The sequence below is a fragment of the Salmo salar genome, chromosome 17 (assembly GCF_965601325.2).
Source record: "Salmo salar chromosome 17, fSalSal1, whole genome shotgun sequence".
NCBI lineage: Eukaryota > Metazoa > Chordata > Actinopteri > Salmoniformes > Salmonidae > Salmo > Salmo salar.
This window is the reverse complement of record NC_138307.1, coordinates 63,445,649-63,472,081: the sequence shown is the minus strand read 5'-3', so window position 1 is coordinate 63,472,081 and position 26,433 is coordinate 63,445,649. Positions and strand designations below refer to the sequence as shown.

At 42.2% G+C, this 26,433-nt stretch overlaps 3 protein-coding genes across 3 annotated transcripts; all 3 read left to right on the top strand.

Moving 5' to 3' along the window:
* Positions 1-1,088: 1,088 nt before the first annotated feature.
* LOC106576395 (periodic tryptophan protein 1 homolog) lies at positions 1,089-6,734 on the top strand. Its single transcript, XM_014153537.3, has 15 exons — positions 1,089-1,311; positions 1,729-1,787; positions 2,034-2,212; positions 2,373-2,458; positions 3,099-3,195; positions 3,670-3,777; positions 3,952-4,082; positions 4,190-4,257; positions 4,416-4,512; positions 4,667-4,728; positions 4,864-4,975; positions 5,092-5,182; positions 5,337-5,458; positions 5,598-5,703; positions 6,215-6,734. The coding sequence occupies exons 1-15, from the start codon at positions 1,246-1,248 to the stop codon at positions 6,310-6,312; spliced, it is 1,482 nt and encodes a 493-aa protein (XP_014009012.2). The 5' UTR covers positions 1,089-1,245; the 3' UTR covers positions 6,313-6,734.
* A 3,009-nt stretch (positions 6,735-9,743) lies between these two features.
* On the top strand, positions 9,744-13,514 carry LOC106576397 (large ribosomal subunit protein mL42). The gene is made up of 5 exons (XM_014153539.3): positions 9,744-9,903; positions 10,128-10,185; positions 10,287-10,371; positions 10,659-10,822; positions 13,014-13,514. The coding sequence occupies exons 1-5, from the start codon at positions 9,822-9,824 to the stop codon at positions 13,057-13,059; spliced, it is 435 nt and encodes a 144-aa protein (XP_014009014.1). The 5' UTR covers positions 9,744-9,821; the 3' UTR covers positions 13,060-13,514.
* Positions 13,515-13,626: 112 nt separating this feature from the next.
* On the top strand, positions 13,627-16,008 carry LOC106576396 (ubiquitin-conjugating enzyme E2 N). The gene is made up of 4 exons (XM_014153538.3): positions 13,627-13,750; positions 15,103-15,349; positions 15,442-15,582; positions 15,887-16,008. The coding sequence occupies exons 1-4, from the start codon at positions 13,721-13,723 to the stop codon at positions 15,931-15,933; spliced, it is 465 nt and encodes a 154-aa protein (XP_014009013.1). The 5' UTR covers positions 13,627-13,720; the 3' UTR covers positions 15,934-16,008.
* The last annotated feature ends 10,425 nt before the right edge of the window (positions 16,009-26,433 follow it).

Below are 26,433 nucleotides of genomic sequence, written 5' to 3'. Positions count from 1 at the left end.
ACATCCTTAGATATCGTGCACCAGCTATTGTTTACAAATATACATAGACCGCTACCCCTTGTCTTATCAGAGCCTGCTGTTCGATCCTGCCGATACAATGTATAACCCACCAGCTGTATGTTATTCATGTCGTCATTCAGCCATGACTCGGTGAAACATAAGATATTACAGTTTTCAATGTCCCGTTGGTAGGATATGTGCTTGTAGTTTGTCTATTTTATTATCCAATGACTGTACGTTGGCTAATAGTACCGATGGTAAAGGCAGATTAGCCACTCGTCGCCGGATCCTTACAAGGCACCACGACCTCCTTCCACAATTTCTCCGAATGGCGGGGATGAGGGCCTTGTCGGTTATCTGGAGTAAATCCCTCTCGTCCGATTCATTAAAGAAGAATTCTTTATCCAGTTCGAGGTGAGTAATTGCTGTTCTGATGTCCAGAAGTCATAAGAGACGGTATCAGCAACATTATGTACACAATAAGTTACAAACAATGCGAAAAAACAAACAAAATAGCACGGTTGGTTAGGAGCCCATAAAACGGCAGCCATTCCCTCCGGCACCATGCCTAGCGGTTAGAGCGTTAGGCCAGTGACAGAAAGGTTGCTAATTTGACTCCCGAAACTGACAAGGTTAGTCTGTTGATGTGCCCTTGAGGAAGGCAGCTAACCCAAATTGCACTAGTCACTTTTATAATGTTTACATATCTTGCATTACTCATCTCATATGTATATACTGTATTCTATACTATTCTACTGTATCTAAGTCTATGTCGCTCTGAAATTACTCGTCCATATATTTATATATTCTTAATTCCATTCCTTTACTAGATTTGTGTGTATTGGGTATATGTTGTGAAATTGTTAGATATTACTTGTTAGATATTACTGCACTGTCGAAGCTAGAAACACAAGCATTTCGCTACACCCGCAATAACATTTTGTAAACACTTGAATGTGACCAATAAAATTTGATTTGAATATAGTTGTATAGACAGGTCGTGACCGGCCTCACACTCCAGTTTTACGATCCGGCACTTAAAACTCAAAGAAGAAGAACCCCCCCCCCTGAACGTCATCAGTCTGCGACACTGCCTGTCTAGACAGAGTGGGACTCAACTCACATGCCAGTGTGTGCCATTTTTATGTAACTTCTGGATCTTTACGAACTGTTTTTGTACACTTTAGAGTTGTACATTACATTGAATTTCGTGTGCATTACTAGGAAACTAGTACGTTGTCAATAATGAGTTCTCAAATCACTTGTATTGGATGGGTAAAGCGAGGCGTTTCGAAGGAAACACCAGATAAGGTAAGAATCTAGCTAGCTAAATTGTCAACAAGACAGAAAATATATCTGTGGTGTTTTCATTAGTCGGATTCCGTTGCAAAACCGTTTACCATTTACTCTAGGAACCTAACTGAAGCAAACGGAACGAAACGGGGAGGGACCTACCATAATTTGGCAAATAGAAACTCATTTTCGTTGCAAAAGTTTTATGTTTGGAGTAAACGGTTTCAGTTGCAAAATGTTTTCAAACGTTTTGCAACAGATAAACGTTTTGCAACGGAATCCAATTAATGAATACACCCCAGCTAGCAAGCTCGCTAATACGTTCTATTGGAATTACAGCATTTATAGTTAATAAACAGCATAATTCATGCAAATAAAATTAATGGCACCAACTAGGTAATGTCTGTTTTAACCTGCTGCCACATTTTGTTACAGGTGGAGTTGAGCAAAGAAGAATTGCAACGCATTATAGCAGAGGCAAAAGAACAATTGGGGTTGGTGGAGTTTTTGGACGACTGAGACCGAAACTTCTATTTAAACCCAGTCAATATAGGAAATGAATTGAAATGTGAAGCAAAATGTTTGAAATACTCATTATTTCTGGACCAGCGAAGTGACTAAGAAATAATTTCCTCAATGGGGGGTTTTATCAAATTAGTTAAATGGAATTGACCCCAATATTATACATTTTCAGGATTAGCAATTCAGGTATTTGTGTCAATGTATTTGTGTTTGCTCAGTGAACGCGTAGGTGAAGAGGAGGAGGATGATGAAGGCATGGCCAGCGGGCAGGAACAGAGTGACGAGGCAGAAGCTGTTCAGGGACAGGAGCCAGAGCAAGATGAAAATGAAGCAGGAAGGGAGGAAGCTGATGAACTAGCAGAGTATGGTTTGGATAGATATGACGAGGAAGACTCGGGTAAATATAGTTTCTGCATCTGCTCTCAGATTATGTCTGATCTTAAATTCATGGGTTATCTCTGTCTGTTAATATGCCAAGAGGACTGTGTTAATCACTGTTTGTTTTTTTCCCCCCCAAAGAACTCTCTCTTACGGTTCATCTTTTTTTTCTGGCACAGTGACTGCCAACCTTGGTGACAGCCTTGCCGGCCTCACAGTGTTCAGCACCAATGAGGAGGATCCTTACATTACCATCAAAGACACAGTGAGTCCAGGGCTGTGTGCCAGTTCAGAGGGATGAAACGTCTCACCAGTCTGGTTTGGCACCAACTAGTAGTGCATGCCGTACATATCACATATATGTTGTCACACACCGGATAGGTGCAGTGAAATGTGTTGTTTTACAGGGTCACCCATAGTAGTACGGCGCCCCTGAAGCAAATTGGGGTCAAGTGCCTTGCTTAAGGGCCATCGGTAGATTTTTCACCATGTCTGCTCGGGTATTCGATTCCAGCGACCTTGCGGTTACTGGCCCAACCCTCTAACTGCTAGGCTACCTGCCACTTAAAAAATCCATATTGTGATAAATGACCTAATTGTTGCGATACCGATAAATAGAAACAATAAGTTTATAATGTGCACCACAGTATTTATTTTATTATCCTTTAAAGTACTACTACTAGTTTGATGGCTGTAGCCATCATTTGTCCCATTAAACAAACTTATTTCATTTCAAACTTCACATTTCTATAGTATAGGCTACTTATCATAATGAACGATATCAGCAAAATGTCTGCGATAAGTGGTCGTATCGATCATTTTTGGTTTATCGTCCCAGCTCTACATTTCTGGTAATTCTGTGTCATTCAGACTTAGTTGTTGGCATCTTTTCTTTGTCTCTCCAGGACCAGTATGAGCGAGAGGACTTTCAAATCAAGCCCAATGATAACCTCATAATTTCAGGCAAAGCAGAGAAGGACTCCTGCAATCTGGAGATTCACGGTGAGTTGCAGAGACTGTTGTTCTAACTGGCAATTTGACTCTCAGCTTAGACTTACACAAACTCCTTACACAAATCAAATAGTATCAGTGTAGACATAGTGAGTGTTCCAAATATGCTCTTTCCATGACATAGACTGACCAACAAGCGATCATAGCTTTCAACTGATGTCAAATCCACTTCAATCAGTGTAGATGAAGGGGAGGAGACAGGTTAAAGAAGGGTTTTTAAGCCTTGAGACATGGATTGTGAATGTGTGCCAATCAGAGGGTGAATGGGGAAGACAAAATATTTAAATGCCTTTGTACGGGGTATGGTATCAGGTGCCAGGCGCAATGGTTTGTGTCAAGAACTGCAACACTGCTGGGTTTGCGACTCAATATTAGGAAGGTTTTCCTAATGTTTGGTATACTCCGTGTACATGCAAGTGTAAAAACAAAGGTTGTTTTAATTCATATTTATTTGCCTCTGCACAGTATACAACGCCGAGGAGGAATCCCTCTATGTTCACCATGACATACTCCTGCCAGCCTATCCATTGTGTGTGGAGTGGCTTAACTTTGACCCTAGTCCAGAAGGCACAGGTGAGTGAATTCACTTTTTATAGTGTTAAATGGATTCTCAGGTTTGACTTTGAGTTAAGCTCAAACAGCAGTTTATCTCAACCCGACTCTGCGAAATGGACATTCAATTCAGTGTTTTCTCAGTTTATAACATGTCTTTTTTTGACTTCACATTAATCCCATCTGTTTGTACAGGCAATTATGCGGCTGTAGGCAACATGACACCGCAGATCGACGTGTGGGACCTGGATGTGGTGGACTGCCTAGAGCCTGCCTTCACCCTGGGGAGCAAGAAGGCCTCCAAGAAGAAAAAGAAAAGCAAAAAGGTCATTTTCCCACAAACACTTGGATGTGGTAGTTTCCACTGTTATGTTTATGGTGTTGGTGTCTCCTCACTATGGCCCGAATCCTAACATGGAATTTTAATTTTTAGGCTGCAGCAGAGCCAGTGGAAGGTCATACAGACGCTGTACTGGACTTATCCTGGAACAAACTGGTCCGGTGAGTCATATTGGAGTTGTACCCGTTACCCCTCACCCCTAGCCCCAGACCTTTCCACTCATGTCAATGTAACCACACAATCACAATGTCACTTGTGTTGTCACAAACCTACCCTCCACCTTTACTCTGAGTTTCTGTGTGTTGCTTCTTTTCCACAGCAACGTCTTGGCCAGTGGGTCAGCCGACAAAACCGTGATCCTGTGGGATCTGGCACAGGGAAAGCCAGCCACAACACTGCGCAGACACACTGACAAGGTACGTGTATCCAGTCATCACAGCCTGTTTAACTTCCCATAATGGGCCTACTCTAAATAAATAATAAAAATACAATGTGAAATTGATTTTGGATGTAGCCTCGCCTGCTTACTTGTAATGTTGATCTCAAACATTAAAGTCAAGTCCTTTTTAGGTTCAGACGTTGATGTTCCACCCCTTTGAAGCTCAGACCCTGATATCAGGATCATATGATAAGTATGTCCAATCTTAATCTATTACAACCTCTAAAATTGTTTAAAAAAATAAATGTCTCCTCCTGTATATAGGAGGTCGGGATTGTGAAAGTACAAAACTAACAAGTCTTAACCTGCGTCTTCTTCCTCTGGCCAGGTCGGCAATCCTGTATGACTGCCGCAGCCCGGACAGCAGCCATCGCACTTGGAGGTTTAGCGGGCAGGTGGAAAGGGTCGCCTGGAACCACTTCTCGCCCTGCAACTTCCTGGTAAGCTGCCCTCTTGCCACCTCTCACATAGCATAGCATATTGGCTAACTTTCACATGGAAAATGCTTGGTGCACTTTCCTGTTTACACTCTCACTGATGTTTGGCTGTGTTTTAGGCGAGCACAGAGGACGGCTTTATTTACTGTCTGGACGCGCGCTCGGACAAGCCAGTGTTTACGCTAAGGGCACATGACGGAGAGGTGTCAGGTGGGTGTGGTCACAGGCCAATTTCTGCCCCCACTTCCTCTAGCCCCTACCCCTTCATATTCAGACTTTAAAATACTGGATGAGTACTGGTACACAAACATGGCATTCAAGATCAGGGAAACAGAATTGAAATCAGTTGTCTCTGGCCCCGTAGGCTTGGACCTTAGCAGCCAGATCCGGGGATGCTTGGTCACCTCGTCAGCAGACAAACACGTCAAGATTTGGGACATCTTGGGGAACAAGCCCAATCTGGTTCACACCCGGGACATGAAAATGGTAAAGATGGTTTCTCTGTCGCTGTAATCATTGCCATGTCATTGCAATAAGATCCATCACATTTCTGTCTAACAGCGAATGTTTGGATGTGTGCTGTATATGTGGCTGTTGCGGTAAAATGCTCCCTTTCTGTTGATAGGGGGTGCTGTTCTGTGCAGCATGCTGTCCTGACATGCCCTTTGTATATGCCTTTGGAGGACAGAGGGATGGCCTGCGGGTTTGGGACATAAGTGATGTGGCAGCAGGTACAGTTTCAATGTTATTACCTTCTGCTCTAGGCCTGACAAGGAGCCGAGTCTATCATGTATTTTCTTTTTGTTCCAGAAAAATAGATATATATTTAGAATATGGCAACTAGCCTTTACACTTTTTTAATCAATCAACCAAATGTATTTTATAAAGCCCTTTTTACATTAGAAGATGTCACAAAGAAACCCAGCCTAAAACCTCAAACGGCAAGCAATGCAGATGTAGAAGCACAGTGGCTACGAAAAACGACCTGTTCAATAAAGAGGGATAGTATCTCTCTCCCTCTGTATTGAACATCTATTTATTATGGGCTTTGACTGTTAAGTTTATATAGCTATCATCTCTCCTGCTTGGTTGTAGAGTCATGGGTTTGTATATCTGTGTGTCCGCTTGGCCACTGAGGTGTTATATCAGTAGCTGATGGTCATTAACATGGTGTGTTTTGTGTGTACGTGACCGAGTATGTTCACTGACTTTGCGTGTCATCCATGTATGTGCTGTCTCCAGTCGCTAAGGTGTTTGGCAATCGGGAGCGGTTGGTGGCAACCACAGCGCCTGAGGCATCCAGCAGCACTTCCTCCACAGCAGATATGGAGCTTTCCTAGTGAGCCACTCTGGACCAACTTCCAATCAACATAGAGCGACACCTTGGACTCACACAGAGAGGTCAAAGACTTTCTGTCAACCCGGGGCCAAGAAGGCACTTCAAGAACATTGCCTGAACTGTGGATGGACTTTCTCAAACTTTTCTTCTAAAACAGATCTCCTAATAATTAAGCGCCACATAAATATTTGTTTTGTGAGCTAAAATGTCTTTGCAACAAGGAAGGTCAATATTTATCTGAATGTTTGTCTAAATAATTCAATAGATATTCCATCGATTGTTAGTCAAAAACAAATTATTGAAATGTGATTTTGAAGGCACAGGTATCTGGTTTAGTGTCATCAATGATTATTTGTGTAGGAATTTGCTGATCTTGGCCTTTTTTTTCCTCCCCAGAATAAACTATGTATTGTGTCAGTGACATTCCTGCATTGGTTCAAAGAGAAATGTGTGAAATCTGAAATACCTACTCAAACATTTACTGAAAGGCCGATCAGGGAAAAATGGTAAAGAAATAAGGATTTGACCAACTTGTGAAACATTTACAGTACCAGTCAAAAGTTTGGACATACCTACTCATTCCAGGGTTTTCTTTGTTTTTACGATTTTCTACATTGTAGAATAATAGTGAAGACATCAAAACTATGAAATAGCACATTTGGAATCATGTGGTAACCAAAAAAGTGTTAAACAAATCAAAATCTATTTTGTATTTGAGGTTCTTCAAAGTAGCCACCCTAACAGCTTTGTACACTCTTGGTATTCTCAACCAGCTTCATGAGGTGGAATGCATTTCAATTAACAGGTGTGCCTTGTTAAAAGTTAATGTGGAATTTCTTTCCTTACTGCATTTGAGCCAATTAGTTGTGTTGTGACAAGGTAGAGGTGTACAGAAGATGGCCCTATTTGGTAAAAGACCAAGTTCATATTATGGCAAGAAGAGCTCAAATAAGCAAAGAGAAACGACAGTCCATTCCTTTAAGACATGAAGGTCAGTCAATGCTGAAAATTTCAAGAACTTTGAAAGTTTCTTCAAGTGCAGTCGCAAGAACCATCAAGCACTATGATGAAACTGGCTCTCATGAGGACAGCCACAGGAAAGGAAGACCCAGAGTTACCTCTGCAGCAGAGGATAAGTTCATTAGAGTTAACTGCACCTCAGTAATTGCAGTCCAAATAAATGCTTCACTGAGTTTAAGTAACAGACACATCTCAACATGTTCAGAGGAGACTGCACGAATCAGGCCTTCATGATCGAATTGCTGCAAAGAAACCACTACTAAAGGACACCAATAAGAACAAGAGACTTGCTTGGACCAAGAAACACGAGCAATGGACATTAGACCAGTGGAAATCTGTCCTTTGATCCAAATTTGAGATTTTGGTTCGAACTGCCTTGTCTTTGAGACGCAGAGTAGGTGAACGGATGATCTCTGCATGTGTGGTTCCTACCGTGAAGCATGGAGGAGAAGGTGTGGGGGTGCTTTGCTGGTGACATTCTGTGATTTATTTAGAATTCAAGGCACAATTTAACCAGCATGGCTACCAAAGCATTCTGCAACAATATACCATCCCATCTGGTTTGCGCTTAGTGGGACTATCATTTGTTTTTCAACAGGACAATGACTCAACACACCTCCAGGCTGTGTAAGGGCTATTTGACCAAGAAGGAGAGTGATGGAGTACTGCATCAGATGATCTGCCCTCCACAATCAAATGACCTCGACCCAGCTGAGGTCGTTTGGGATGAGTTGGACCGCAGAATGAAGGAAAAGTAGCCAACAAGTGCTCAGCATATGTGGGAACTCCTTCAAGACTGTTGGAAAAGCATTCCGTGAAGCTGGTTGAGAGAATGCCAAGAGTGTGCAAAGCTGTCAAGGCAAAGGGTGGCTACTTTGAAGAATCTCAAATATAAAACATATTTTGATTTGTTTAACACTTTTTTGGTTACTACATGATTCCATATGTTTTATTTCATGATTGTGATGTCTTCACTATTATTCTACAATGTAGAAAATATTAAAAATAAAGAAAAACCCTTGAATGAGTAGGTGTGAAAAAAAGGACGACAATCTTTTTGTTATCATACGCATGTGTTTGAGGAAGCTTTTATCTGGGATTTGAGCATTACCAGTTCTATAACCAGAGACGGATCCTCCTCTCTGGGTAGTCTGGCCAGTAGATGGAGTGGTCTACTCCAAAAATAAACACACTTCCAGAAGTATCCCTCTAGCGATACTGGACTCGAGACACTAGCACTGCCCTCAGTGGATGTCTCTGTTGAATGATGTGGCACTGGGGGCAGCTGGAGTGGGACGACCGCACCATCCGCCGTGAGGCTGCGTTGACCTCTTCCACAGAGAAGGTGCTAATGGGGCACACGTTTTGGCCAAAGCCATTGTGGACTCCCCTATGGCATGGGAAATCCTTCTCTGGGATTCCGCCTGGGACACCTAGGAGGTACCTGTCGAGATGACAGCGGTAGTCTACCCGCAGCTCTTTGAAGTAGCACAGCTGGCCCTTTCCCACGCACATCTCACAGCAAACCCAGCCCAGGGACATGCAGGGCACCATCTTCTCACCCTGGCATTCTCTGCAGAGCTTTTTGGTGCCCCTGCCTCACACAGGGCAGCACACCCTAGTAGAGGCACAGCAGGCCTTGCACATAACCCACTTCTGCTCCTGGCAGTAAGAGCACCCGGTCACTCGGTCTGTGTGAATCAGCCTGTAATTTAACACCTGGTTGTGGAACATCTTGGCCAGGGTCACAGGCACCTTCCAGGGTTGTGGCTCCTGTACTTCCCCTGCTGATTTTGGAGTCACTGGTGCTTTGGAAGTTTTGCATTGCGGTTCAAATCTTAAACACACAGACCTGTGTTCTGTAAATGTTTCCAGTCTGTAACAGTATGCAACCTCATGGGTTACGTCAGTGATGACCATTCCTCTGGCTGCAGTGGGTGAAAAGAGCCGTTTGTTTTGCACCCAGTCAACAAGAGCATCACGGATCATCTGTTCTGGCAGAGGAGACAGGGTGAATGGGTTAAAAACCTCTGGCTGAAGTTTCACTGATACCTTTGCCTTCTCCTCCATTGGCAGTGGAACTGTGGAGTAGTGAGATGGTTCCAGTATGAGGTCACATCGGTAACCCTTTCGATGTTCAGTTGCCATTATATGGAGTTTAAGAGCAATGCTGCAACTTGAGTTTCATGTTAACGAATTAGCAAAATGTTAAAATCCCATTATTTCTCAGTTTACTCTATTCCAATTCTAAAAATATATTTCTACAAATGTGATAAATACTTTTCCCCAAATGCATTTGACAGTTAAACTGTCCCAGTTGTTTTATTTTTGGATTTTTACTTTGACTTTACTGAAGAAAAAGGATTTGTTCGTAAAGGTTTGTACGGCCGAACTAACATGTAGGGTTTACGTATTCACACGGAATTATTTCCGTGTAGTACATACACGGAAATATTTCCATGAAACACAAATGCAACATTTCTGTTGAGCATGGCTGCTACAGGTCATTTAAATAGGTTGAGTTGTTTCTTTACACGGTTTTCAACTGTTACTCAACTGAAACACTGCACAGGTGAGTACGGTCTATTGTAAAACTTGCAAGATTGAGGAACGCGTTTTGTGAACACAATCTCAAGTGCTGAAAGTATTTTATCAGCTAGCTATCAAGTTAATGTTAGCAAGCATTGTTGAGGCAGAGAACCCAGCTAGCTAGCAATCTTGTGACTGTAGCTTGGCTGTTATTAATCACATCATACTGTACCTTTTTATTTATGTAAACCAATATATCTACAATAGGCGTTGTGCCTGTCCTTCACAAGTCAACTATCCGTGGACCTTCCATTGATGATGATTGGTAAGTAGATAGCTTGCTACGTAACCATAGTTACAAAATTATGATTTACTGTAACTGTGTATTGCGATGACTTTGTTCATTTCTTGTCACCTTCATTGCAGTAAGGTGGAAATTGGTGTGACATCTGATGGGAAGACCATAGTGTGCTACCATCCCTCTGAGGATGTTCCTTATGAACATACCCAGGTAAGAAATTAGAACTTGGATTTGCTGATACTGACGTTAACAGAGCTGATGAGGAAAAGGAAACCACTTAAATGCTGTAAATACTGCATTTGCAAACACAATAAGCCCTGCAGGTTGATCTGTAAAATCATGTCTGTGGGAGGCCGAGATTTCCCTGCCAGCAATATGCCCCTTTTCTCACCACGCCGGCTATTAAACGGCAAAATAAGCCCTGCGATTTAGGTTGAAAAACAGCATAAATGGTCCTTGATTGTTATGGGTTTTCTTATGTATTTGTGACACTGTAGCCCATTCTACGGCCAGACCCCCTGGCCAATCCGGCAGAGACACATGACCAGGTGCTGAAGGCCCACCTCGGCAGGGAGGTGCTGCAGAACAAACAGGCCCCCACCATCGAGGAGCTCAGCAAAATGTTTCACACCACCAAGCACCGCTGGTACCCAGTGGGACAGTAAGTACACCTTCTATGATTGAATCACTTTAGTGATAGTCAGTACTAACTGGGCACTGTCTAAATTATAAAGAGATGCTCAGAAGGGGGAAATTATGTTGTTGATTGCTCAAAGCAGGGCAATAGATGGAAGCCACACCCGTTCCATATTAAATATTGGTACTGAACTCACATGGCACTTCCTTAGTATTAAAGGCCCAGTGTAGTCAAAAATGTAATTTCCTGTGTTTTATATATTTCCATGCTGAGGTTGAAAGAATGCTGTGAAAATGATAATGCTCTTTTAGGTCGCCTGAAATTTCAGCCTGTTTTGGCTTGCTTGGTGACATCACCAGGTGGTAAATTAGTTAATAGACCAATATAAAAGAGTTCCAAACGTCTCTGCCAATAACGAGGCTTCGGTTTTCACCTCCCCACTCTCACAGTCCTAGCAAAATTCTTGCTTGAGAAATTGCTCTTGCTAAGAAGCTATTTTTGTTTGTTTAATCCCAGTAAGGTACTTAATTGTTACCCAGAAATTATTTGATATTGAGATAATGTTTGCATTGGGCCTTTTAAGTATCCAAAATGTACCTTATGTTGCTAATTTGTAAATTAATGTATTGAGTGAGAAACTTGCATGAAGGTGGGTACAATCCTCACTCAGTCCTTTTTAAAATCACCTATATAGTGCATTTGCAAGTATTCAGACCCCTTCCCTTTTTCCACATTTTGTTACGTTACAGCCTTATTCTAAAATTGAGAAAAAAAAATCAATTTTATCCATCTACACACAACACCCCATAATGACAAAGCGAAAACAGGTTTTTAGAAAATGTTTGCATTTTTATTAAAAAACAGAAACCTTATGTAAATAAGACCCTTTGCTATGAGACTAGAAATTGAGCTCAGGTGCATTCTGTTTCCATTGATCATCCTTGATGTTTCTACTGCTTGATTGGAGTCCACCTGTGGTAAATTAAGTAGACAGGTATGTTCCTTTCCAAATCATATCCAGTCTATATAAGGTCCCACAGTTGACAGTGCATGTCAGAGCAAAAACCAAGCCATGAGGTCGAAGGAATTGTCCGTAGATCTTCGAGACAGGATTCTGTCAAGGCACAGATCTGGGGAAGGGTACCTAAACATTTCTGCAGAATTGAAGGTCCCCAAGAACACAGTGGCCGCCATCATTCTTAAATGGAAGAAGTTTGGAACCACCAAGACTCTTCCTAGAGCTGGTCGCTCGGCCAAACTGAGCAATCGGGAGAGAAGGGCCTTAGTCAGGGAGGTGACCAAGAACCCAATGGTCACTCTGCCAGAGTTCCTCTGGAGAAAGGAGAACCTTTCAGAAGGACAACCATCTTGGCAGCACTCCACCAATCAGGGCTTTATGGTAGTGGCCAGACGGAAGCCACTCCTCAGTAAAAGGCACATGACAGTCCGCTTGGAGTTTGCCAAAAGGCGCCTAAAGGATTCTCAGGTCTGATGAAACCAAGATTGAACTCTTTGGCCTGAATCCCAAGCATCACGTCTGGAGGAAACCTGGCACCATGCCTACGGTGACGCATGGTGGTGGCAGGTTCATACTGTGTGGATGTTTTTCAGCGGCAGGGACTGGTAGAATAGTCAGGATTGAGGGAAGATGAACGGAGCAAAGTACAGAGAGATCCTTGATGAAAACCTGCTCCAGAGCACTCGGGACCTCAGACAGGGGCGAAGGTTAACCTTCCAACAGGACAACGACCTTAAGCACACAGCCAAGACCATGCAGGAGTGGCATCGGGACAAGTCTCTGAATGTCCTTGAGTGGCCAGCCAGAGCCCGGACTTGAACCCGACCGAACATCTCTGGAGAGACCTGAACATCGCTGTGCAGTGACACTCCCTTGAGAGGATCTGCAGAGAAGAATGGGAGAAACTCCCCAAATACAGGTGTGCCAAGCTTGTAGCGTCATATTTAAGATGACTCGAGGCTATAATCGCTGGCGACGGTGCTTCAACAAAGTACTGAGTAAAGGGTCTGAATACTTATGTAAATGTGATATTTCAGATTTTTTTATATTTCTAAAAACCTGTTTTTGCTTTGTCATTATGGGGTATTGTGTGTAGATCGAGAGAATACAGCTTAATCAATTATAGAATAAGGCTGTACTTACTTTCCGAATCCACTATATATTGAACATTTTAACTTTTGTTCCATTTTTTCTTAGGTACCATACACGACGCAGAAAGAGAGATCCCCCGAAAGACAGATAGTTAAGGAGTTTCTTACCTTCAGAATCATCGATACCTTACATAATTATTAGCTTGGCTCACCCCCCAAATCCCAAACAGTTTTTTGGTGTAATTATTTGTGCTGTAAAATAAAATGAACAAATCTGAAGTTGCGCACTTATGTTTTGAAGCAGATTACCAAAACTGTCAGTGAAATATATATTTTCCCTATTTGCTAAATACCTTGTATTTCATGAAATTCTGGGACATGGTTAGGGTATCTCCATGTTATTGTGGAGGAAGGAGAGAACTGCAATTGGGACCAGTGTAACGGGAGAAAGAAAAAGCTGCAACTGGGACTCAAACTTTGGCTCCTACGGTGCAGAACAATATTTCATTGATTGTGATAACTGTCCATTTTTACGATCATTTTTATTCAGTCCATGTCTTTCACGTTTTTGTGATTCAAAGAAAGTGCAATAAAGAGTACGTTCATATTTCTAGTATTTTCTTTTAGATTTCAAAAGCACCCACTACTGGAACATGAAGTTCGTTTAATTGAAATATGTAAACGCTGGTCGTTGACTAAAATACATTTCCCAGCATTCACAATCCCGTCAGAGGCCAACACCATTCACCGGAAGGCGTGTTTGTCGGCGACGAAGGAGTGAACATACAAAAATACTGTATACAGTAAAACAAGATGGCAGGACTACCCCGCAGGATTATAAAGGTAATTCCAAAAACCACATGCGATAAATGGATCACAAGCCGTAGTTCGGTCCCCTTTGAGTTGCGAAGAAAAATACGACTCGGCACGTGCATTGCCATGTATTTGCTAGCTAACTACTTCCGTTAGCTAGGTACTGTATGTCTCAGGCTCAGCCCCAAGTCAGAGGAATGTTTGGTCAAATGTATTATCCTTCCTGCTGAATATGGCCCAAGTCTGCTTAATTGCCTATTTGTGTTGAAATTAATCATTTTCTTAGTGAACATGTACTGAAGTAACCTTGCTATGGTCTCAAGTTAGCGATCTGAACAGTGACACTCGACTGGCACTGCTAGCTAACGTTAGCAACGTACATACAGCTAGCAGATTTAGCTAGCTAGATATTGGTAGAACTTGCTGTACTACAGGACTCCAGAGTATGTATTATAAACTCACATTTACTTGCTTGGTTTACTGTGTATGAAAGTGCTTTGGGTAGCAAAGCTAACTTGGCTGTAGTATAGAAACCGGTGGTAGTGCAGGTATTTCTCTCAAACTGTGTCTAGGCCCAATGAGCAGGATCAGGAGATCTTGTTGGTCTTGCAGGAGTTCTGTGTCAGAAATGAATGAAGCGACATGGGACAATAGTTTGTCATACATATACTAGGTGGCTGCAAAAACAAATGTTTGACAGAAACATTCAATTATCAGCCGACTCAACTAGCCTAACTTACTGACTTGCCTAGTTGTTGAATAAAAAAACAGACGACAAACATGTACAGTGGGTGTTATAGTTTACATGGGGCTATCAGAGTTCTATTTGAAAGTTATTGTTAATAAATGTATTTCCATCAGAATGACAGTCATACCATGAAGATGTTACATGTTGGTAGGCATGTTACATGTGCTAGGCTTCAGAATAATTCACAAAAAACAGACTTTGCAGCTAGTTCACATCCAGGCATGTAATTTATATATTTTTTATTTCACCTTTAACTGCAATAGAATGTATCCTATGAGCTCTTAGCTGAGGATCTAAAACACTGGGTGAGTGACAATTGTGTGCTCTTGAAAGAGACAAGACAGAGTGGTTGTTCTTTGCCCCCAAAAAGTTCAGAAACATAATGTCAAACCTGACCTTGAATGTATGGATGGCTGTCCTTGCACCTAAACATAGTTGTCCAAAACCTTGGTAACTATTGACCCTGACCTGACATCTGGTTGTTGGTGCTTATCTGTCTCGCTACATGTGTGTCGCATTCTGCTTGAGATAATTTAAACTGGGTTCACTTCAAACATGAACATGACATGTTTCTGTTTGCATGTGTTTGTCTATCTACCTGCATGTCTCGATCTGTATCTCTGTCCGTGTTCAGGAGACTCAACGTTTGCTGGCCGAACCCGTTCCTGGAATAAAGGCAGAGCCTGATGAGGCGAATGCACGCTACTTCCATGTGGTGATTTCAGGGCCCCAGGACTCCCCTTTCGAAGGAGGCACATTTAAACTTGAACTCTTTCTGCCAGAAGAATATCCCATGGCAGCTCCCAAAGTGCGATTCATGACCAAAATCTACCATCCCAATGTGGACAAGCTGGGTCGGATATGCCTAGACATCTTGAAAGGTGAGTTATCCAGATTCAGTTATCATTAGTCACAGTCACGACCTGACTCAAAGTATGACCCCTTCCTCCACCGTTTTCTTTTTCTCTCACAGATAAGTGGTCCCCAGCTTTGCAGATCCGCACAGTGCTCCTATCAATCCAAGCATTATTAAGCGCTCCTAACCCTGATGACCCACTTGCAAACGATGTTGCAGAGCAGTGGAAATCAAACGAAGCCCAAGCCATTGAGACAGGTGAGACAGCGCGCACACATGTCATGTTAAGTGAACCCAGTTTAAATTCTCACCCCTTGGCATTTTAAATTATTTTGCATCCTCTGATCAAGAGTACCTATCTCTGAATGTGAACAAAGCCTGGTTTTAAACAGAGGCAGTGAGTGTGAGAAGGAACCAATTTCCTTCTGCTCTTGTAGTGCTCTTCACTTCAGCCTCCTAAAGTGCCACTGCAGGTCAAATCAATTCAGAGATAGCAAGACATTCCTTCAAGAAGAATGCTAATACCTGTAGTTAATGAACCCCCTCTCTGTGTACCTTGCAGCTCGGACATGGACCAGGCTTTACGCGGGAAACAGCATTGAGGTATAGAAGAAAACAGACGGGCACTGGATGTTAACACAACCTAAGATGATCTCCTTTATTTGCATTTAAAGGACAGTCTTAGACAAAAAACAAGATAAAAGCAAGCAACAAAAAAAACGTTAAAGAATATATTTAAAAGAAAACGAGACTACTGCAGCCCTCTGGTGATTTTATGACACACGGCAATGTGTTTTGTCTTTGTCCTGGCTCACTGCTCGAATGCATGGACAGAGGCTGATGCTTTCTGTTTCTCTGCGGGGGGGTGGGGGGTGAACGACAAGTCTCGGCACACCACCGAGGGGTTACAAACATAGGAAATCGCCCTGGACCCACAGTCATACAATGGGTCAGTTTATTCAAAGGTCAATAAACTGAGGGAGTTTGTGAGACAGCCACACCCACCCATTTGAAAAATGTCCACTTGAGGTTATGCCGCCTAGCCTCTTGTTGAATTTAGTGTAACCTTTGTTTCCCTCAGACAGTTGAAGTTGTGGGTTCGGAAGCCCTGTGTTTGCAAGTCCTTGGCAGAATTAGGGAGGTGAGGGTGTCGGTTACGACGCCCTTCTGGGGAGAAAGGCATCTTTTCATGTCGATTTATTATTATTACTTTTTCAAATGTCTCTTTTTTCCCCCTCCTATGATACTTCATTAAAAGCATGTACTTAACCAAGCTCAGAACATGACTGTTCTAACAATTTTGATCCGTATTGATATTGAGAAGTATCATGTACACCCAATTCTGACATGAAACAACGAGGCACGAAATACTATCATCGTCACTTCATTGCTGAGATCCTCACAGGCTTGTGTTGCTTCTGTACTGCTTTTCTGTAAATGTTATGTGGTAGTAAAAATATTTTTGTTATGCCATTTTGTTTGATCTCTTTCTTGCTGGCACTGTACCTACATATTATGGTAGGTGGTGTTTCATTGCTTTTCCCATACTCTGTCCTCACCCTTGTCTTTTCTGCAATTCTCTACTGCAAGTGTATCCAGCGTTTAGTTCAACCAACATCCTGAAAGAGGGGAGAAAGTCAGAGAATGTTCTAATTTATTTATCTTTTTCTAAGGGATTTGGAATTAAATATCAATGATTCGTCATCCAAGCGTCTGGCCTTTAGATTGAGAATGGCTTCCATGTCTCTGGTTAGTCCACTCTTCATGTGAAAAAGGCAAAGAGAATCGTGTATTACCGGTGTCTGAAATTATATGGGGGGAAAAACCAATGCATTTGCATACGTGGCTCCTGTAAATAAAATACGTTGAGTAAGACTCCTGTGAATGTGTCTGTGTGCTGTTGTGTATCTGGGGAGGGGACACGACACACTTGTTTTGTTTATTGACAAACTTGCTCCGTCTGAGTAGATGGGTACCTGTATTTCAGGGCCATGTTTGTCTTTAGGGGCCAGTATGTCACAATGGTTTTATTGTCCTGTCTTTGTTTATATGGCAACAGTGAGCCACTCAGTGGAGGTCGTTCCATGAAAATCGTGGCTTTTTGACCAGCAATTTAAAAGATGTATTTTTTTTTTACCAAAACTTAGACAGATAATAGTTAACACCCTTAACATTGTAAATCATAATAAATGGCAGCTTAATCCATTTTAATTGGTTACATTTCCCCAAAAATTCCTCCTTCCCTTTTTGTCACTGGTGTTACATTATATTTTAATGACAATTCAGGCTTTCCATGTAAGTTGACTATTTCATTTGCATATATAATCAAAGACAAAAGGTTAATGATAATATTAAGAAAATGTTTTGATTAGTAATTTACTTTAAACAAGATATATATTTTTTTACAATTAACACCAGTGACAAATTTGCAGGCAAGATGGCATAGCTGTCAGCCACAGTAGCTCAAACCACACTTCTTAAATTGTAAATAAATCACGTAATTCTTAAGTGTCTATTGACGCACCTGTGCATCAAGCTCATTGTCTGAAACTCGAATTGCATGGAGGAAAATCTAGAGAAAATGTTGTTGCACAGTTTCCAGAAACAGTCACTTTCAACTAGAGATTGTGGCAAATCAAGGTGAGACTAATTCTGCTCCTAGATTATGCATGTATAAACTACACATTGGCCAAAGTGGGAGGTAAAAAAAAAACGTGCTAGTTGCCAAAGTTCTGGAGCATGTCTAAGGTTTAGCATGAAATTACCAAATTAATCTTAAAATTGCTAAAATGAGAGAGAGTGCAGACCCACCATGTTCTTTTCAAAACAGCCCCGCCTCCAATGAACCTTTGACCCAGGAAGAAGATGTTGAAATGTTTTCAAATTGGTCATCTATAATGGGGTAACACAAGTGACATGAAATTGAGGGACAGCTATTCCTTATAAATTATACTATTTAGTTGATATTTTAGTTGAAGTATTCCACTAAATACTTTTATATTATAACATTTTAAAGTGCGAGAGAAATATATATTTTTACTCAAACTATGTCACTAAACCATGACTCATTCATGACCCTAAGAAGTAGGACAAGCCAATTTCATGGTATTGAGCATGTTGTGCTATATACAGAGCCCTTGACTTTTTCCACATTTTGTTACGTTACAGCCTTATTCTAAAATATATGAAATAGTTTGTTTCCCCTCATAAATCTACATTGATGAGTAGAAAAATGTATTTAATCCATTTTAGAATAAGGCTGTAACGTAACAAAATGTGGAAAAAGTCAAGGGGTCTTAATACTTTCAGAACACACTGTATATACTGTCTATTAACACAAAACACTTCATTTAAAACAAACATTTTGTGTCATTATCTGACACTAAAGTGTTTTCCCTGGTGCTTAAGGCGGGAAAGGAAAGCCACCATTTTCATAGAATGACCCATGTGCCAATCCTCGGAATGTAAATGCAGGAAATGATTCCTTATATTATGGTCTTGTCTTCGTTTATATGGCAACAGTGAGTCACTCAGTGTATGAACTAATCCTCAGAATATAAATGCAGGATATTATTCCTTGTATTATCTTTTAGACACTAAACATTAACTAACCTTAGATAAATAAAGATTTGTCAGTGAAATTAGTCCATCACTTTATTATAATTTTTTATTTGTACATTTTAGTCAGTTAGCAGACACTCTTAACCACACCGACTTACAGTTAGTGCATTCATCTTAAGATGGCTAGATGGGACAACCACATCCCAGTCATAGTAAGTACATTTTTCCTCAAAGTAAGTCGTGGGGGGGTATTAGATTATCCATTGTTACAGGGCGTTGTTACAAGGTAGGCTATCTGTGGTCACAGGGTGACATACTGCTGACAGCTCAGAAACTCTGACAGGCATTGATTTATTGACCTGACAGGTGAACCTTACTCATCACCAGGTGCTTACCGCACAGGGTAGGACACTGTCTGGCCACTCACAGTAGACAGTATGTTGTGGATGTCGCGTCATCAATGTGTCACGGAAATATCAAATCAAATTAATTTATATAGCCTTTCTTACATCAGCTGATATCTCAAAGTGCTGTACAGAAACCCAGCCTAAACCCAGCAAGCAATGCAGGTGTAGAAGCACGGTGGCTAGGAAAAACTCCCTAGAAAGGCCAAAACCTAGGAAGAAACCTAGAGAGGAACCAGGCTATGAGGGGTGGCCAGTCCTCTTCTGGCTGTGCCGGGTGGAGATTATAACAGAACATGGCCAAGATGTTCAAATGTTCATAAATGACCAGCATGGTCAAATAATAATAATCACAGTGGTTGTCGAGGGTGCAACATGTCAGCACCTCAGGAGTAAATGTCATGTGGCTTTTCATAGCCGATCATTGAGAGTATCTCTACCACTCCTGCTGTCTCTAGAGAGTTGAAAACAGCAGGTCTGGGACAGGTAGCACGTCCGGTGAACAGGTCAGGGTTCCATAGCCGCAGGCAGAACAGTTGAAACTGGAGCAGCAGCACGGCCAGGTGGACTGGGGACAGCAAGGAGTCATCATGCCAGGTAGTCCTGAAGCATGGTCCTAGGGCTCAGGTCCCCCGAGAGAGAGAAAGAAAGAAAGAGAGAATTAGAGAGAGCATACTTAAATTCACACAGGACACTGGAGAAATACTCCAGATATAACAGACTGACCCTAGCCCCCCGACACATAAACTACTGCAGCATAAATACTGGAGGCTGAGACAGGAGGGGTCAGGAGACACTGTGACCCCATCCGATGATACCCCCGGACAGGGCCAAACAGGCAGGATATAACCCCACCCACTTTGCCAAAGCACAGCCCCCACACCACTAGAGGGATATCTTCAACCACCAACTTAACATCCTGAGACAAGGCCGAGTATAGCCCACAAAGATCTCCAGCACGGCACAACCCGGGGGGGGGGGGCAACCCAGACAGGAAGACCACGTCAGTGACTCAACCCACTCAAGTGACGTACCCCTTCTAGGGACGGCATGGAAGAGCACCAGTAAGCCAGTGACTCGGCCCCTGTAATAGGGTTAGAGGCAGAGAATCCCAGTGGAGAGAGGGGAACCGGCTAGGCAGAGACAGCAAGGGCGGTTCGTTGCTCCAGTGCCTTTCCGTTCACCTTCACACTCCTGGGCCAGACTACACTCAATCATAGGAACTACTGAAGAGATGAGTCTTCAATAAAGACTTAAAAGTTGAGACCGAGTCTGCGTCTCTCACATGGGTAGGCAGACCATTCCATAAAAATTGAGCTCTATAGGAGAAAGCCCTGCCTCCAGCTGTTTGCTTAGAAATTCTAGGGACAATTAGGAGGCCTGCGTCTTGTGACCGTAGTGTACGTGTAGGTATGTACGGCAGGACCAAATCGGAAAGATAGGTAGGAGCAAGCCCATGTAATGCTTTGTAGGTTAGCAGTAAAACCTTGAAATCAGCCCTTGCCTTAACAGGAAGCCAGTGTAGGGAGGCTAGCACTGGAGTAATATGATCACATTTTTTGGTTCTAGTCAGGATTCTAGCATCCGTATTTAGCACTAACTGAAGTTTATTTAGTGCTTTATCCGGGTAGCCGGAAAGTAGAGCATTGCAGTAGTCTAACCTAGAAGTAACAAAAGCATGGATTCATTTTTCTGATCTTTGCAATGTTACGCAGATGAAAAAAACTATCTTGATATGTTCGTCAAAAGAGAGATCAGGGTCCAGAGTAACCCAGAGGTCTTTCACAGTTTTATTTGAGACGACTGTACAACCATCAAGATTAATTGTCAGATTCAACAGAAGATCTCTTTGTTTCTTGGGACCTAGAACAAGCATCTCTGTTTTGTCCGAGTTTAAAAGTAGAACGTTTTCAGCCATCCACTTCCTTATGTCTGAAACACAGGCTTACAGCAAGGGCAATTTTGGGGTTTCACCATGTTTCATTGAAATGTACAGCTGTGTGTATTCCGCATAGCAGTGAAAGTTAACATTATGTTTTCGAATGACATCCCCAAGAGGTAAAATATATAGTGAAAACAATAGTGGTCCTAAAACGCAACCTTGAGGAACACCGAAATTTACAATTGATTTGTCAGAGGACGAACCATTCACAGAGACAAACTGATATCTGTCCGACAGATAAGATCTAAACCAGGCCAGAACTTGTCCGTGTAGACCAATTTTGGTTTCCAATCTCTCCAAAAGAATGTGGTGATCGATGGTATCAAAAGCAGCACTAAGGTCTAGAAGCACGAGGACAGATGCAGAGCCTCGGTCTGACGCCATTAAAAGGTAATTTACCACCTTCACAAGTGCAGTCTCAGTGCTATGATGGGGTCTAAAACCAGACTGAAGCATTTCGTATACATTGTTTGTCTTCAGGAAGGCAGTGAGTTGCTGCGAAACAGCTTTTTCTAAACATTTTGAGAGGAATGGGAGATTCGATATAGGCCGATAGTTTTTTATATTTTCTGGGTCAAGGTTTGGCTTTTTCAAGAGAGGCTTTATTACTGCCACTTTTAGTGAGTTTGGTACACATCCGGTGGATAGAGAGCCGTTTATTATGTTCAACATAGGAGGACCAAGCACAGGAAGTAGCTCTTTCAGTAGTTTATTTGGAATAGGGTCCAGTATGCCGCTTGAAGGTTTAGAGGCCATGATTATTTTCATCATTGTGTCAAGAGATATAGTACTAAAACACTTGATCTCCCTTGATCCTAGGTCCTGGCAGAGTTGTGCAGACTCAGGACAACTGAGCTTTGGAGGAATACGCATGTTTAAAGAGGAGTCCATAATTTGCTTTCTAATGATCATGATCTTTTCCTCAAAGAAGTTCATGAATTTATTACTGCTGAAGTGAAAGCCATCCTCTCTTGGGGAATGCTGCTTTTTAGTTAGCTTTGTGACAGTATCAAAAGGAAATTTCAGATTGTTCTTATTTTCCTCAATTAGGTTGGAAAATAGGATGATCGAGCAGCAGTGAGGGCTCTTCGATACTGCACGGTACTGTCTTTCCAAGCTAGTCGGAAGACTTCCAGTTTGGTGTGGCGCCATTTCGGTTCCAATTTACTGGAAGCTTGCTTCAGAGCTCGGGTATTTTCTGTGTACCAGGGAGCTAGTTTCGTATGACAAATGTTTTTAGTTTTTAGGGGTGCAACTGCATCTAGGGTATTGCGCAAGGTTAAATTGAGTTCCTCAGTTAGGTGGTTAACTGATTTTTGTCCTCTGACGTCCTTGGGTAGGCAGTGGGAGTCTGGAAGGGCATCAAGGAATCTTTGGGTTGTCTGAGAATTTATAGCACGACTTTTGATGCTCCTTGGTTGGGGTCTGAGCAGATTATTTGTTGCGATTGCAAACGTAATAAAATGGTGGTCCGATAGTCCAGGATTGTGAGGAAAAATATTAAGATCCACAACATTTATTCCATGGGACAAAACTAGGTCCAGAGTATGACTGTGGCAGTGAGTAGGTCCGGAGACATGTTGGACAAAACCCACTGAGTCGATGATGGCTCCGAAAGCCTTTTGGAGTGGGTCTGTGGACTTTTACATGTGAATATTAAGGTCACCAAAAATTTGAATATTATCTGCTATGACTATAAGGTCTGATAGGAATTCAGGGAACTCAGTGAGGAATGCTGTATATGGCCCAGGAGGCCTGTAAACAGTAGCTATAAAAAGTGATTGAGTAGGCTGCATAGATTTCATGACTAGAAGCTCAAAAGACGAAAACGTCGGGTTTTTTTTGTAAATTGAAATTTGCTATCGTAAATGTTAGCAACACCTCCGCCTTTGCGGGATGCGCGTGGGATATGGTCACTAGTGTAACCAGGAGGTTAGGCCTCATTTAACACAGTAAATTCATCAGGTTTAAGCCATGTTTCAGTCAGGCCAATCACATCAAGATTATGATCAGTGATTAGTTAATTGACAATAACTTCCTTGGAAGTGAGGGATCTAATATTAAGTAGCCCTATTTTGAGATGTGAGGTATCACGATCTCTTTCAATAATGGCAGGAATGGAGGAGGTCTTTATTCTAGTTAGATTGCTAAGGCGAACACCGCCATGTTTAGTTTTGCCCAACCTAGGTCGAGGCACAGACACGGTCTCAATAGGGATAGCTGAGCTGACTACACTGACTGTGCTAGTGGCAGACTCCACTAAGCTGGCAGGCTGGCTAACAGCCTGCTGCCTGGCCTGCACCCTATTTCATTGTGGAGCTAAGGGAGTTAGAGCCCTATCTATGTTCGTAGATAAGATGTGAGCACCCCTCCAGCTAGGATGGAGTCCGTCACTCCTCAACAGGCCAGGCTTGGTCCTGTTTGTGGGTGAGTCCCAGAAAGAGGGCCAATTATCTACAAATTCTATCTTTTAGGAGGGGCAGAAAACAGTTTTCAACCAGCGATTGAGTTGTGAGACTCTGCTGTAGAGCTCATCACTCCCACTAACTGGGAGGGGGCCAGAGACAATTACTCGATGCCGACACATCTTTCTAGCTGATTTACATGCTGAAGCTATGTTGCGCTTGGTGACCTCTGACTGTTTCATCCTATCGTTGGTGTCGACGTGGATAACAATATCTCTGTACTCTCTACACTCGCCAGTTTTAGTTTTAGCCAGCACCATCTTCAGATTAGCCTTAACGTCGGTAGCCCTGCCCCCCATAACACTTTCTGCTTGATCACTAGTAGAAATGCATTATTTGTGGTGTGATGCTCTAGTCTTAGTGGTTGCATGGTAATAACTGTTTTTGATCTGACGTCATTATGAAGTATTTGTTTGTTGTGATGGGATTCCTCTCCTTCTGCAGTCAGTATGAGAGTGAATTGTGTCTATGAATGTCTGCACTGCCTGGAGATCCACTCTCCACATGACAGGGAGGGGTGGGTGGAGGGATCTCTTCCTGTGAATATTTCATCTGCAGTGGGAAAACAGACTGCTGTGCCAGGCTTCTCCTTCGCTGACCTTTACATATAACCAGCCACCGAGGTGCAGACTGCAGGGAAAGGGGTGGTAGTGCATGGCCTCCAAGATTGCTGTATGGAATAATGGTGCAAGATGTCTTATTTTGGTGTTGATGTGACAAGATAGGAGGATGACATGGGTGTGAACAGCGATTCACTGCATTATATTATCAGAATGTACAGCAGACACAAACAAAGGTACAGAAGAAGCACACACACAATTGTGTTCAATGCCAATGATTCATATCTTCTGTTCATGTAGATATTGTATGTTTTGAAATTAGGTTGTGAAATACTGAGTGTGTTATCAGGAAGAAAACAAGCCACAGCTCAGTGGTAAAACCACTGGTGAAATAAACCACAGCTCAGTTGTAAAACGAGTGAAATAAAATAATGAAAATGGTAATTAAAACAATAGAAATAGCACTATATACATCATAACAACTATGGCAGTGATGAATTACCTGTCCTGTTACATTCAAATAGAATTGATGACTTTTTTCGTGTAGACGTACTGATTACAGGGGTTGGGCATTTAGGGTCAAAGTGTTATGACATCTATTAGAATACGATATTACTCAGTAGGCGAGCTTTGTGAGTGATTAGATAATAGCTATATGACACTATTTGAATATGTTGTAGATCAGTGCTTAAGGAACACCCAAACCCAGTCCACAAGTCTGAGGACAGAGATTAGGTAGCTAGTATGGGTGACATCGCCCAACAATGTCAACAGAGGAGGAATAATCTGCTTTAAAAGTGGAGAGAAATGAGTATGACTCTTAGCTAATTGCTAGCAACACACAAACAATGCTAGGATTTGTTGGGTGCAAGACAGATTTACAAACTGCAGTGAATTCCTGTTTTCCGACTGCCCATTTCAACACAGTTAGTGCTATCCGGTATCCTTGGGCCGTCCCCGTCCTAAACCATAACCCCTAACCTTAATCATAACCCTTGCCAAACCCTAATCCTAACCTTTACCCTTACCGTAACAATTTTAAATGTCAATTTCAATAGGTTAGGGATATCCCAAGGATTCCAAATAGCAAGGACCCCTTTTACACTTCCAAATCCAGAACTGAGTCCACATCTCATTTCCCAGCAGGCTGATGTTGATTTATGAATGGGGCATTACATAAGTAGCAAGGTACTCTGAACACTAGAGGGATGGCTACAATTCATGTCACGGAGCCTCTTATATTGTCATCTCTTCATCTTGCGAGTTCTGTGGCCGTCCCCTTGAGAGCATTCCGTACCGAGGTCAAATTGAGTCACAATGGTGGAAAATATTACTCTTAGATGGATGATGCTGTCCTTCAGGTGTATCATCTCTGTTCACTCAGGCTTTTAGCCACAGTGTACTGTGCTCTAATATAACCTGCTCAAGATTCCACTGTCCGTTTAAACCCCCTCTGCAGTCACATTTGATGTGTCATTCGGCTTAGTGTTTTTCATGGTACAATTTGTCATAGATTGAAAATCATTTCTGTTTAGTTGAATTTTTTTAAAGCTATAAAGCCAGGTTAAAGCCATTGTGTCAGCACGGGGGGAGAAGTGCTGCCACTGACCAGATCTAGGCTTCCACTACAGAGGCTCGTGAGACAAGGTAAATTCAAAACAAAATAGCTTTATTGCCTATGAAGTTTACAACCTAAAGAATCAATAATGAATAAAACATAAATGTTCAGCAACACAAACGTGCGAACAGAGCTACCTGCTCTCAGTCCTCTCCTCTAAACCAATTTTTCCCGACTCGTCCTTTAGTACCCTCAACAGCTCACATTTTTTGTGAGCACACATGATCAACTTGTCAATTAATCATCAAGCCCTCAATTAGTTGAATCAGGTGAGTTTGTCTGTGGCTACAACATAAATCTGTGCTGTTGGGGGTACTGGAGGACTGGAGTTGGTATACACTGCTCGAAATGAAGGAGGCAGCCACTGATAATGGGTTGTGTCCCAATAACATCTCCTTTCTCTCAAAGTGTGGACTTATTCACTTCCTTTCATGGATTTGAAAGGAAATTACTGTTGAATGTAAACTCCTCTAGCCCATGCCTACACCATGCCGCTTTTAAACTTGTGGAGAACAGTGAATGAGTGCACACTTGAGGAGGAAGGAGAGATTATGGGGAC